This window comes from Camponotus floridanus, unplaced genomic scaffold (genome assembly GCF_003227725.1).
Source record: "Camponotus floridanus strain SB8 unplaced genomic scaffold, Cflo_v7.5 scaffold6, whole genome shotgun sequence".
Lineage (NCBI taxonomy): Eukaryota > Metazoa > Arthropoda > Insecta > Hymenoptera > Formicidae > Camponotus > Camponotus floridanus.
The window spans coordinates 1450701-1466152 of record NW_020229769.1 but is presented as its reverse complement, the minus strand read 5'-3'; the positions used below and the strand labels follow the sequence as shown (position 1 = coordinate 1466152).

At 27.0% G+C, this 15452-nt stretch overlaps 1 protein-coding gene across 9 annotated transcripts in view; it reads right to left on the bottom strand.

The window, feature by feature from the left end:
• Positions 1–15452, bottom strand: part of LOC105252055 — a 62768-nt gene that overhangs the window by 22938 nt on the left and 24378 nt on the right. For 2 of the 9 annotated variants that reach the window (XM_025412952.1, XM_025412953.1), the window contains exons 3-7: positions 6379–6574; positions 5909–6076; positions 5534–5675; positions 5282–5314; positions 630–832 (exon numbers count right to left, since the gene is read on the bottom strand). In XM_025412952.1, coding sequence (XP_025268737.1) covers positions 630–832; positions 5282–5314; positions 5534–5675; positions 5909–5957 — 427 coding nt within the window. In that variant the 5' untranslated portion in view covers positions 5958–6076; positions 6379–6574. Of the gene's footprint in view, positions 1–629; positions 833–3915; positions 3928–5281; positions 5315–5533; positions 5676–5908; positions 6077–6378; positions 6575–7295; positions 7354–15452 lie in introns of those variants that run through there. The other 7 variants (XM_025412954.1, XM_025412957.1, XM_025412955.1 and 4 more) reach the window with 7 other exon arrangements.

Genomic DNA, 15452 nt, shown 5'->3' with positions numbered 1-15452 from the left:
CTGTACGATATTGTAAACTCGATGTTTCCAAAATAAAACTAAATGAAATTCTAGATCAAATTCTGCAGACAAATATTTTTATTATGAAGAGATTTCTCTGTTATATATGCACATAGTTACATATACTATTTTTTTTTATGTATTCTAGAATTACGAACTGTATCAAATTAAATGAAAACTTTTGGATTTTGTGAAACTAATAATTAAACTAAAATTTAATATTTTTAATATATTGAATCGCCAAGAAAATAAAAAAAGCATTTTTAAGAAATAGTTTGTTTTATATACCGTTATATTTTCAAATTAATTAGTCGGAATTCTTTAATAATTTACTTTATATAAAATACATATCTTTATTTAAATATATTTTTATATACACAAATTATTAAGAGATTGTATCGATGAAAAAATAGAACAAATAAAAAGCAAATACATTTACGGAAATGTATTATAAATCGCAAACGAAAATATTCCGAAATATGACATAGCTTACAGTTTTTTATTAAAAGATTAAATAAATAATAAATAACTGCGCAGTAATAATAAGTAACTACGAAAGCATCGTGACGGACGTTTACGATTACTACACAGAATATTAGAGAAATATTTTTTCTTTATCAGAAACGCACCTGTCACATGTGACCGTGATGCCGGAGACAGGTAAAGCTTACGAAGGCAAAGCTTACCGAGTGTGCGGAAGACGATCGGTCGACTTCGAAACTTCTTTCCAGCTCTCACGGCGGTTACGACCAGCTGATATTGTGTATCAGCCCGAAGATTGCTCAAGGTGACCGCTTCGCTATTTCCTGCGACCACCGCCACCACCCTGTAACTAACCACCTTGCCGTTATGATTCAATGTTACGCTTACGGTCGCTTATACATAATATCTTGATTAAGATCGACCTATGGAAATATTCCAAGTATAAAAATTTCTAAGCAATAAAGATTCTCGAAGATTTTCTTACCTTACTTATTTTCAGAAATAATTACAATTAAAAATTTTCTGTGTGTTGGTAATAGAAATTAAATTATTATATTATTTTAAGAATTACATATATCTGACATCGTCTGAAATAACTTCTCTTTTTAAAATCAAATGTTTTAAAAAAATATATAAATTGTTGGAAAACATTAAAAAAGAATTAGTAGATGCTGCTTTTATAAAACTGAGAATAGTAATTAAATTTAGTTAATTCAAGGAACAACTAATTTCCACTAAAGCAAAACATTGACATTGATGTGTATACAGAGAATATTAAAATAATTAACTTTCGACTGTTGTTATATGTAATTATTTCCAGTTATAAAATTTCTCATTTCTCTGATAGATTAATATACTCGGAAAGGAAAGATAAATATAAATATAACTTTATATATATATATATATATATATATATATATATATATATATACACACACATATATATATATATATATATATATATATATATATATATATACAGTTTGCGTGCGCTTTCGAAATCATCTTGCTAAAGACCGAAATGACACAAACAGAAACCAACCAGTCAGAAAACATGAATAAAAAGTGTAAGCACAAAAGCGACGAAAATCATCGTAAAACAACTTATTTACAATATATTTATATAATATACAAATAATATATTGGTATATAATTTTGTATATTATTTCGTATTATTGTATATAATTTTAATATTTCAATAAAATCTATTATCTAGATGCATACTAGTGTTTGATTTATATTAATTTTATTTTTATTTATAGTCATTTCATATTTATTTTAATTTATTTTCATATATGTATGATTGTTAATTGATTATTATCATAAAAATTTTAATCTATAAATTTAATTCATGATAGTTTTTTATTTTATGAAATTGATTACAATATATATTTTATCAACATATTAAAAAATAAAATCTAGTTTTATGAATTATTTTAATAAATAAAAGATTTTGTATATATATATATATATATATATATATATATATATATATATATAATGTAGAGAGAATGTAATTTATCATCTTTAAAGAATAGGAATATATATATATATATATATATATATATATATATATATATGCACTGCATATATGGATTCTGCTTCCTGTTGATACATGTTGAGAATAACATAAAACTCTCTTAAAACAAATAAAGTAGAAATAGTTCAATTGAAAAGTGAATGAAAACAAAGTCTCAAGCTGCTTATATTAAGTGTTCTCTAACTGCAATTAACCTATTTAATATCCCCTCTCATGTGTTTTCGTTGTTACATAAAACTGTAATCTGACCAGCCTAAGTACATGCAATGAATTTTATATAACGAGACCATAGCTTTAGACTGTCTTATTGCGGAAAAGATCGATACTGTGCATTTTTGTAAGAGACTCTTGTTTTTCTAATTTTTTAAAAATCATATTTAAATGGACAAAAATATGATGCAATAGATCATGCAATCTCATGCTCATATTTTACAATAAACTAACTTATAGGATATATCTAAATATATCTCTTTTGGAATTGATTTTCTTTAACAAAAAACAATTTTTGGATTATGTCGATATTTGATTGTGTCAATCATTCTGCAAATATTTGCGAATCAAATTCTCTTCAAGAGTGAAAATAGAGATAATTAGGAAAATATTGGTAAAAATAAAATATTTTAGTGTTTGCTAGAAAAGAATTACTTAAATAAATTTTATTTTAATAGAAAATTTTTCAAACAATATATTCATATTTTCTAGTACTTATTTCGATACCTTATGTTGAATATTGAAATGTAGCAATATTTTTTGCTAACAATTTTACTATTTATTTTACTAGAAAATTTGTTTTTTTTTTAAAGTTAAAAACTTGATTCTAAATATTTTCGCTTGGCCTACTTGACACCACGTTCCTATATTTCACGCTTGTCAGAATTTTAACAATTTTTCAATTGGTTTGCACACGAGTTGAATTCTACATATTTTTTATTTAATTTCAGTTCTATTATCTTCTTGATATATTGTTACTTTTAAATCTCTCTTTCAATTACTTATCGTTACTTTCATATATTTGCACAGTAATACAATTAATATAATGAATACAATTAATATAATATAATTAATAGTACAATTAATATGTACTATTAATGTATTAAATTAAAATATGTACAATATAAATTCATATTAATATCATTTTTATATAAATATATTTATATAATTATATTTTATATTTTATAAAAGATATTTTATATTTTATAATTTTAGAATATTTTAAAACTTTAAAATATAAAATCAAAATTTCAATGTTTCTGCAATATTTTTGTTTCATGATTTTATTAATACTTTTGTGATATTCTAGTTTCTTTTAGAATTATTAATGCTTCATTTTTTGTTATGTAAAATAATCTTAAATTTTATAAAAAAAATTTCCTTGTAATATATTGCAAATAATAAAAATTTCGTTATAACGTATAATTTGTCTTATTCATTTTCACTTCCACAATAAATCGGTTTAAACGATATCTGTTTTAAATGGCATGCTATTTTGTGAAATTTGAGAAACTCAATTCACAAATACAGTATATTTCATTATTAAATAAATGTACACTTTATAAACGGAGCAATTTTGCTGATGATTTTACCAATAAATAAAATATTTTATATAGTAGTCTTTGATGTTGCAAAATTGATGTTGCAAAGTATAAATAACTCACTTTATGCATTGAAATTAAGAAGCAAAAAATATGAACATGAATTACTTCTATTAATCTAATTGAAATATCTCTCTCTTACACGCATACAAAATATAATATTTAAACTCTCTTGATATTAATTAGCATAGTATTTGCTATATACTCTATACACATCGTTACAATATGGCATCTCTTTAATTAACATTCGTTAGTTATGAGGAAAAGAAATATGTCGTTTGACGAAAAAGTTTGATATACCTGTAGTAATTCCTGTGCCGCAAAAAGAGGCAAAAATCTCAATTAATATTGAGCCCTCTTCGAATCTGTATAGATTACATCCGGTACTGTCGATATTGATAAATTCACTATCTCGCTCATTCTTTTCTATAAATCCGTAACTGGTCTAAATTTATCATCACGATGTAATTTATCCGGACGTTGCAATGTATCTGTCGATGCGGAAAGGAAACACGCGAATCACGTGGATTAGAATTTATTCGGTTTTAAATTATTTTTTTTCTTTTCGCTGAAATGCATCGCGTACGATATTACATCAAACACTTTGATAAAAGCTCGCTTACTTTCATTATTTTGTCATGCTTGAATAATTTGTATTTTATCAACTTTATCGAATGTAATTTTATCTATTTAAGAATATATAAATTTTGTCCGGGACATTAAAATAGTCATTTGTATTGTAATTTATCAGAATATTAAAATGTCATTTAAGAAAAAAATATAATTTCTGATAACGTTCTGTTAATATATCTTCACTCACTCTCTAATATACTTTTTTAAAATTTTGTGCAGGTTTTAGTTTTTTCCTCTTTAATTAAAATCTCTTTAATTAAAAATCTTTAAATTAAGAAAATTTGAAGACAGATATGAATGATAATAAAGAGAAAAAAATGAAAAATTTTGTTTGCTGTTTACATAATAATAATTACGAACATTCTATACATTCTATTCATATATGAAATTTTAACTCGATGACTTATATAATAAATGTCACTTCAATATTTTAGTTTTTGAAGGGAATATGCAGTTATATTTAAATCCCTGGCAATTAAAAGAAACACCAATGGCATATAATATATATGTTTTTACATTAAACACGATAAACACGAGATCACAGGCACACGCGTATCACGATTTGCATGCACAAATTCGACTTACTATTCTTTTAATTTTTTTCTCAATAATAAACATCGGTATATTTAGCATAGATTGCTACATTATATATATATATATATAGCACAGTTGTTAAACTTTTTACATATATATGTATATTCTATATTCGAAGCCTAAATGTCTGCATTGCGGCATTTTGTCGTAACACAATGCAATCCGTAAACATATATGTCAATGTTTCAATTTTAAATCATGTAATGCGTGAAAAAAATGGAAGCTAGAAAAAAATGTAGATTGAAGAAGATTAAGACATGGTAAAAAATTTGTATTACTCTTTTTTCATTATGTCAATTTTTCTAATTATGTCGCGCGCGCGTGCATAAAATAGATGGAAAATAAAGTATCCAATGATTAATTCCATGATTATCTCTTTGAATTATGAATAAATAAAACTTTCTTCCATCAAACATCAATATCATCTGACAAATCATACCTTTCGTGAATCATATCCGTGTTTGTATGTGACCTATAAAGAACGATAACTTGCTAAAAACATTACGAAGACAAGTGATTAACACAAATTGAGCGTATTTTCATCGAAAAATTTTCGTTTTTCTTAAAAGATATATCGATACGAGAATAAACAGAATACGGAAATGGAAATGGTACTTTTTTCAAATGCTGTTTGTGCATCGTGAAATGAAAATCTGAATCGATTCACAATATCGGAATTATTAGAACGCACCTGGCATCGGTTGGTTTGTATGTGACGTCGTATTTTTCGACTTGCTCAACCTGGCTGGTGCTCCAAGAGACACGTACGGACGTCGGATTCAGGAACATCACCGTTATGTTTTCCGGGACGCCGGGAATGCCTGTCACCGAGCCTGTGAACAGAGAATATATTTGTCATTATTTGATAATATATCCGCTTCCAGAAAGGATATTTTAGTTAAGCTTGAAATAAAAATTTTGCCTCTTTTAAAACTAAATGAAAGATTAAATTTCACTATCCTATAGAGATTTATTATGTCGATTATTGTATAGTATATGGTATTTTTTTTATAAAAAAGTTTCTTTTTATTTTCTATTATGCGTAATCATGTGATTTTTTGTTTACCTACGAATCCAGCTCCTTGGAGGAATAGTATTGTGGCCCAAAGGACCATGCCGCCAGGATGGCGGGCCGGATGTGGACCGCGTATCCTTCCGCACACGTGTCCGTCTCCACTTCTGTTTCTTATTGCAGCTGTGCGTTTTTATGATGCCAAAGCGAGATACTAGTAATCTGTACACACGTTTAATTAAATTCTAATTTATTTTTAAAATAAGAGACTTTTATGAACTTTAACTACACACAAAAAGTATTGCTAGCTAAATCTTTAATTAAAATTAAATTAAATTCCATAGAATTTTAAATTATATAACAAAAGCTAGTAATTCTCCTATTTCTCAATATTCTGTTACATTTTGCTCATATTTTGCGTATAACGGATGTGAAATTTTGCAAAATATATATCTTTAAAGGAGATGGATCAATTTTGATGGAAAGTCTTTGTAAGGCAACGCGTATGTAAAGATCTTTATTACCTGTACATGCATCTTCTCGAGCGTTCCGTATCTTCTATCCTCCTTTACCATACTGCATCCTTCCCCTCGGGCTGTGTCATAACAATGATAACGCGAGATCACCTCTTCACGGTACATTATTCAGCCGTACATTTCATCTGTTTGTTCCGATGATATTTCCTTTGTGGATCCGTTTTCAGCTCATCCTAGATTATAGCTATAATAATGAAAAAAAAAAAACAAATTATTAATTTACGAATAAATCCGTTTTCAGCTCATCCTAGATTATAGCTATAATAATGAAAAAAAAAACAAATTATTAATTTACGAATAAATTTTATATTTTGATATAAATATAATTTTTATTATTCGTTTTTTAATATCTATCTTTTATCTTTTATCTTTATCGTGTCGCATTTATAACACGAACGGTGAAATATAGTGATCGAGGAATAACATTGAATTTTTGCTGAAGATTATTTATTATAGAGAATTAATTTCAAATATTTTTTATAAAATTCTAGCAAGAATCAAATAAAATGTGTCTCCCCATAATTCCCCAATATTATACGTTTCAGATGTCTAACAATTCTCAACTTGTATTACATTTTATTTTGAAAAATCGTTATTGAAATATTACTTAATTCGCATATAATATATTAAACGTACTTTATCCGCGGAAGAAATAATACGCAAACGATTACGCTTTACCTATAATTAATTATGTTTGAAAAGATTTTAATTAAAATATTTGTTTCTCGCGCACACACAATATATTCACGAGAATCATTTACTCTCGAAGCGTCAATAGCACAGCTCACATCATCTCAAAAAATCTCGCGTGACCGATAAAGTATCGCGCCTGATTAAAGACCCAATGTACCCAAGCAATTCGCGCGCGTGTCTTATACGAGTCGTACATAATGACGCTGGCTGACCTTTCCGGATTGCGTGGCCGCGGTGCACCGCTGCGGTACCGGTACTGTGCCAACGAAAATACAACAGACAAAGCTCCGGCGGTTCGGCTGTCGGCAGCCGCGAGCTTGCGAGCAACAAATGGGGCTTGCGGTTTACATTGGATCGCCTTTATAGGGCGGTTTCCTGTGCAAGCGTGTTCTGCTACAGCTCACAGCAGCATAAAATCGAGAAGGAGAGAATCTATGTTTTCGTTCTCGAGAAGAGATTTTAGGAAAACGATGAGATGTATCAATGAGTTTATAATATAAGATAACAATGATAAATATGACCTAATTAAATTGAAATCTTCCTGAACGATGACACTCAATAGATAATTGCGAATGATATGGCAGCTGTAACTGGATCGGACTGTCCAAATTTAGAAATTGCAATGAAATTATAATGTGATTTTTTTGCATTATGTATACATGCATTGATAAAAAATAGTAGTAATTATCATAATATATAAATATATAGTTATTTTTAGCGACAATCATATCTAAAGTTATTATTACTACGCACATGATTATTATTAAGTAGTAATAACTATAAAAATAGAAATCTCAACTATAATTTTTTTATTATGCAATTATAATTAGCCTTTTTTTCAATATGCGTGACAAAGTAAACGAATCTGGAAATTCTTACAATATTCTATATGTATTTAGAATTTATGTACGATTATGTTATTGTTTTAATGTTGTTATTACTTTTTTATTGTTATCATGTTGTTTATTACTTATTTATAACATTTATACATGCACGGTATATTTAAATATATTTTATTTTATTTTTACATACACATACTTCAATTGTTTTTATTCTACAATTTTTTTAATTTTTCAGTATCAAGATCCATCCACGAGCATGTCAATAAATGTACTTACGTGTTATGAAAAATATTTTTATCGGACGAAGAATAGTTGGGCTTTCCCTTTTAAATCTTTTATGAGCATGCGAGCATTTTGTCGTGCTTGATAGAGCAAAGCTTTATACTGTATAGAAAAAAAATCGTTATTCTTTGTAGTCACATCATTATTATCTGTCAAGTAACACGAATATTTAATCTATCGATTGAACGCCGCACTAATATTTTTAACAAAAAAGAATAGAATTTTGCAAATCCAATCTTACTTATTAATAAAACAGTTTAAGCTTTCAAGAAAGTTTCGAAATTTCAGTTTTATGAATCTTATTTTAATGCCGACAAAAGCGTAATATAAAATGCATAATACTTAATTGTTTGAATATGATTTATACGTAAAATGTGACGTCTGACTGGACTGTAGATAGTATATTTTTATATACACAATTAGAATAATAAAAAACCTAGAGTACTTGAGTGTATCGCAAATTTTTGTTTTATGATCATAAAAAATGTATATATAATATATAAGTGATTGAAATATTTCTTTTAATAAATTAAAAGAAATATTCAGATTAAATATTTATAAAAAATAAAAACAATATTCTAAAACATACTTAATATAGTATTAATAATATTACTAATAATTAATTTTATTATTAATAGATGTTTTATAATATTCACTTTATTAATAAAATATGTTATAAATTGAATAAACGTCGATGCAATTTCATGATTTTGATAAGACAAAGCAAATAAATAAATTTAAATTAAATATTTTTTAAAGCAAGGGGGAAAATTAATATATATTTAAATTTTTAATTGAAAAATGTACGTACTAGAATTTGAGAGATTTATCAGAATATTCGTGGACACTTCCCAATATATAAAGGGCATATTCTCGAAAATCCATCCATTATTCGGACCATTTGTCGTTCGTATCTCACTGAAACCTGACGCGTTTGGAGAAATAATGGCCTGTCCAATGGCATTTGATTTTTCTTATAATGATTTATATATCAACATATGTAAAACAATCTGGCGCATGTATCACGCGATTGTAAATCTTAGATATTGATGAAATATAAATCTTGAAGTTATATTTATGTTGCACATATTTGCTTACATGCAAATACGAAATTACATGCATTTTGCATTACGATAAAGTAATTACTCGATGATCCGTGATGATCCGTGACAGATGAGAATAATATTATTTATAATTAAAGTTTTCATAAATTTTTTGAGAGTTCCATAAAGCAGCATATGCAATGCATTTTTTGAGATGATAAAATATTGATTTTCTGATATTATTATATTTTAGTTTATTTTAGTAGAGATATTGCCATCTGCAGAGAGAAAGAGAAATTATATATTTTATCGTTTACATATACAAAAAAATAATTATAAAAATGATATGTATGTAAATTTTCTGTGTATTGAAGATATAAAGACATAAAGATATAAAGATATAAAGAAACAATTTTTTCTCTGCTTATTGAAGATATAAAATATGGAAAATATGAATGACTTTTTTTATGTGAAGAATTTTTATAGAATATCAAAGAATGTGTGTATTATTGCTGTGTCATTTTTCAATTATATCCTTATGCATTTATATAAAGATAGTGACAATTCTTTTTATTTGAAAAAACTCATCTTTCTTTCGTAAATCGACTAGGCTATTCAATATCATGATGATATTGAAGAATACTCTATTAATATACAGGTAATCAATTTGTTGACAGAAAATCATTAACCAAGAATATATATTTTTTGTGATCGTGTGAAGCGATCTCGTTAAATGAAACGATTTACGGATCTTACAATCTCTTAAAAGCAATCGCATTGGGGCCATTCATCTTGCAATCGTCTCGCTATTTCAAGAAAGCTCGCGAGACATCAGCTATACACGCGACAAGTTCGACGACTTTTCTCCCTCCATTTTGGCGGATGACGAACACTTTGCGCGTTGCATAACATATCGCATAAATCTACATCTGTAATTATTTAGATTATGCATACACTGACCTCGTCATAATAAAAAGTTGTTGTCCCGTTTTTAGGTTTTCAACGTTCAAATTTATGGCAGTTTCGAATTATCTTAGGAAGACACGCATGTAAAGCTCAATCGTGCTTAATCATTTTACAACGACGGACGTAATTATGAAAATTAAATCAAAGCTTCATCCTTTGTCAAACGTCCAGCTCTCTCTCTCTCTCTCTTTCTCTCACTGTCTATTCAAGATTATTTAAAGGTATTAAAATCGTGAATAATATGGAACTGGATGCAGCGATTATCTGTTCGCTGTTTTAAACTTAAGAGAGTGATAACTAAACTTTAAAGATATAAAATAATATATACATTATAATAAAAGTAAATGCAATTATATAAATAAATAAATATATATATATATATATATATATATATAGAGAGAGAGAGAGAGAGAGAGAGAGAGAGACAGAGGGGGAGATAGAGAAACGCTAGCTAATCAAGAAAATTTTGCTATCAAAAGATTACGTAATTTCCGCTCGTGTGTGCATGCGATTTTGCATTTACGCCGACAGGATGGATCAATGATTTCCAGCTCTATTTTTTCCTTACAATCTTTTCAAGCGTTCCATGCATCATATCAGCATTCTTTTTATGTGCTCCATATTTATACGCGATAATAGACTCGGCGGATGGTGGTTAGTGCGGTGGCGTTATAAATAGATGAGTGACTGTTGCTTGCTTCAGCATGGCGAAAGAAAAATAAACGTCTGCGTTACTGCGAAATTTTCGTATACCTTCTCTTTCCTATAAACGATATAATAAAGCGCATGTGCTAATATTCGAAATAATGCTTTTAATTCGAAAAATATAAATGGCAATCTCTCGCAAAAGTCATATACTTTATTATAACGAAATAAGCAATTCATAATTGGATCTTATTAAAATTGTATAAAAAATTGTATAAAATAACAATAAATTGTAATGTGATACACTACTAATACGCTGTTTGATTAACATAAACGTGAAAGAATTATTATTGTTTTTGGAGAATTGTTAAAAAATACAAACAGTGCTCTGGACTAAACTGCTCTACGACCTATATTAGCAAAAATATGCGGTCTCTGCTACGCCTGCTTTCTCCCTCTCTCTTTCTTCCTCCCTCTCTTCCTCTAAATTGCATTGCTTTCCAATTATAATTAGCATACTCTAATTGGTTATAGTCATTGATATTTTTCCGACTTATTTTTGATGTTGTTTGACAGTCATATAATATTTCTTTTCAAAATTTCTACATTTATTTGTATCGAAAAGATGATTCTAACAATTATTTAATAATGTCAAATTTATCTTTCTTTTTTTAAGATATTAAAACATTGATAATTTTCAAGATAATTAAAAACTGAACAAATTTTACAAATTAATTTTCTTGTTACTAATTATATACAGTTAACAAGTCTAAGTAAGATTTATTTTTCAAAAAACTTTTTATTTTTAATAACTCTCATTTATTGATGCCTTAATATTTTTATAAACGAAAAATCTCATAAAATTCTGGATTCTTTTTCCAAAATATTAATTTAAAGTTTACTTATTAAAATAGGTGATATTTAAAAGATTATAATAAATGATGGCCATGTTTAAAAATTTAAATCTTCTTAAATTATACTACTACTATAGCTAGTCAATTAATGCTTTACAAAATTATAAAAGTTGCATTTTTAGTTTAGAGAAGTCATTATAATTTATTATTATACATTAATTATTATAAATTATATCATTAATGATTAGATATTTGGTTATATTTGTCATTGATTTGACATGAGTAAACATTTGAATGCAAATTGTGTTTCTAATTATTGGAGCAATTATTTTATTGCTGTGTGCGTATTTCTCCTTTTTGTGGTTTAATTAAATTATGTACTTTGATAACCGCGCAAAGTAATGCAATATACTTGTGGTAAACATGTTTCCATATTACAGTCATACTTTACGTCTGTTAATGTAATTAAACTATGTTATTATGCTAAATTTCTTTGATAGAAGTTTTATTTGAAATCTTGAAAATTGATATATTAAATATTTACGAAAAATTACATTTTCAATCATTTTCGCGCAATTTGTTCATAAAACTGAAATAAAATTTTCAAATTTAAAAAGTAGCTTCTCTATAATTTTTTTTTCAATATTATATTTTCAACTATTTATTAAGCGTACCGCAATTTGTTAAATATATTTTCTAAGAATACCTTAAACAATCATAAAATAAACCGGATTCATTAACGTCAATGTCGGAAACAATCATTTCATGGAATATATTTATAGGTAAACCATCAAACAAACTGACGGCAAAAGTGTTATTCTACCGAGAATAGCGAGCGTAATTTCTATATCGATCGCGGTGTATCGCGATGTAATATCCAATGCGCAATAATTTCTGCAATGCCGCTAAATGAAATACGTAATGTTGTATTTCAACCTGCATTTTATAATTAATTTCAGTAATGACACAACTTTTCGAGAAACATGGCATGTAACTAGCGACAGCAAAATCTGTAGGATGTAATTTTCAGAAACTTCAGGTAATTACTAACTATGCTTCCGCATGAAAAAGTCGTTAATACAAGTTTTCGCATATTTTTCGATATACGCAACATTGGTTAAAATTGAATGCGGTATGACGAAACATTTTATTTCTTTCTATTTTCTCATGTATAAATAATAACAAGAAATACATAAAATATATTTTTTATTTGATACATTACAAGATAACGAGTTAAAGAAATGTGCCACGCTATCCAATAAATTTAATTTCTATGCTATTTGAATATATTTTTGAGCAGAACATGTATAAAACTATTTTTGTTAATATTAAATGTTTCTTTTCATGAAAATCTTTTATTAAAAAATAAATATATTGATTTGATCATTTAAATACATACTACGACTATTCTTTTTAAAAAATTTTCAGCTTTTATTAATTATACATATAATTGGATTGAAATCTCTTGCATGAGGACCCATTGAGTGTTTGAATTGTTGATCATTAAAAAAGAACGAAGATATTGATTTTAATTTATTTTCATATATTTTTTTATCTTTATCAAAAAAGAAAGCTGCTGTTCAATTCTTTCGAAAAATAATGAGTAGTTTTATTATCAGCTAAATGAGATTTAATCAAAACATGAGAATTATAATAAAACGTAATTAATAGTGATTTTCTGTCTTTAATAGATATGATAGATTATTTTAATAGTCTTGCAACGATTCAAAATTTCGTAAAACCAAGCCTATCTAAACATTGTAAGATTAAATGTTTGTTTATAAAAAATTTTTTTCAGATCTTTCTTCAAAGGTTACTCTCTATTACATAGTGTTCGTTGGTTTTAATCTGTGCGATATATCTCAGTTTATGTGACATATAATTCAGATGAGATGACTTTAAATTTTCAGTGTAATATACGCACTCTTTATTATTAAAAAGAAGTACAATGTCTTCATTATATCTAAAGCACTTTATAACGTATTCAACGTGATTGAATTGAGTGCTATCCCGCACTTTATCTAAAGCTGACTTCCTGCTCCATATTTAAGTACGAGAGTGCTAATCCATTTTGAATTTTTTTATCTTTGCGCCGCAACATTACCGCGGATTATCACGCAAATTACATTATGAACATACAATTAGAGTAATATCTAAAATTTTTCTTTCATATATATATATATATATATATATATATATATTATGAATAAAAACGGATTGGCACAGATTGATGTCACAATTTACCTTCTTTTGAAGAACATGTAAGTCTTTAAGCTTATATTGCGCGTACATAACATAAAAAAATATATCTACATCTATTTAATCTAATTTAAAAATTCATATTCTATTAAATTTTCATCTTTTATTCTAGAAAATTACATCACGAATATAATATTCTTCTATATGATAATACTTTGACTATGTTCTAATACCTGCAATTCGATTTATATAAATTTTATTAACAATCTAATTTTTTCATCTTTTATAAAATTCAATTTTTATGAAAAAAATTATAAAGAAATTTTAAGAGAAATTGTTTCTCTCTCTTTCTTTTTTCTCTTTCTCGTATAAAAAATTATATCTATTTGCTAACATTATTTTTTCCAATATTATAGAAACATTGTTCATATTGATGTATATTATTAACAGCTATATTTTTTATATATTAGAATAATTCAATAAAGAAGATTACATTAACAAGAGATAAGATTATATTATAACATGTACACATATGTAGCTTGTTTTGTTACCTTATTTATTGAATTAGTTTCGTAGATACTATCTCATTGTAAGTGAAATTTTTCTCGACATATTTCTTCAATTTTTTTTATTTTTAAACAGACATGAAAAGAAGAAAATAAAAAGAAAATTTCATGTAAATGTGATATCGGTGTTCGGAATCTCGGGAATTGCAAAATAAAATGTCAGCCTACGCAATTCACTTTTATGAGACTCTTGTTCTGAATATGTACCTCCTTCAGATTCCATCGCTCATGTTTGCCTCGAAGCAGCTTGTCATAAAGCTGTATACGTGCGTTCATAAATATGATGTCTTTTGCTCTGTCGTTTGTGTCTTTGGCAGTTACGATTGACAGTGATTACTCATTCCGCGCACATGCTTACACGATACTAGGAAGATCTTTTGAGATCGGTATTTTTGAGTTGACGTAAAATTATGCAGAGACTAAAAAAGCTTTTATAACAGGAACATAATTTATTAAGTTTATAAAAATATAAAGCCTCTTTGTATGTACACTAATTTATAAAAGTTTAAAATAAAATAAGTGAAATAAAATTAATATGTTAAAATTTCTTTCTTTCGTTCAATAATATCACGGACAAGAATAGTTAGAGAAAAACGATGTACTTTTTACATACATAAGCTACAAAGAAATTGTACTACAATGTGTGTTGCAACACTGTAAATTTTTCGAGACATTAACGTTTTTCTTTCGCGGAAATAAATGAGCTTTAAAACGTGTTAACTCGCGAAAAATGATGCTAACAAAGAAGAAAGGTGATTAAACAGATATCAGAACAATTCATATCTGTTCACATAGCTCTTTTAATGTGTGTTCATGTTTTTCCAAAATACTCTCGCTACATGCTCTCAATGATTTGTTTTCTTCAGTGTATGCTATTGGTGTAATTCAATTGACATAAATAAATCCTGCTTGAGACGAAACGCCTATATTACATCGCATATTTTAACAGATTGGAGATTTTTACGCCATTGC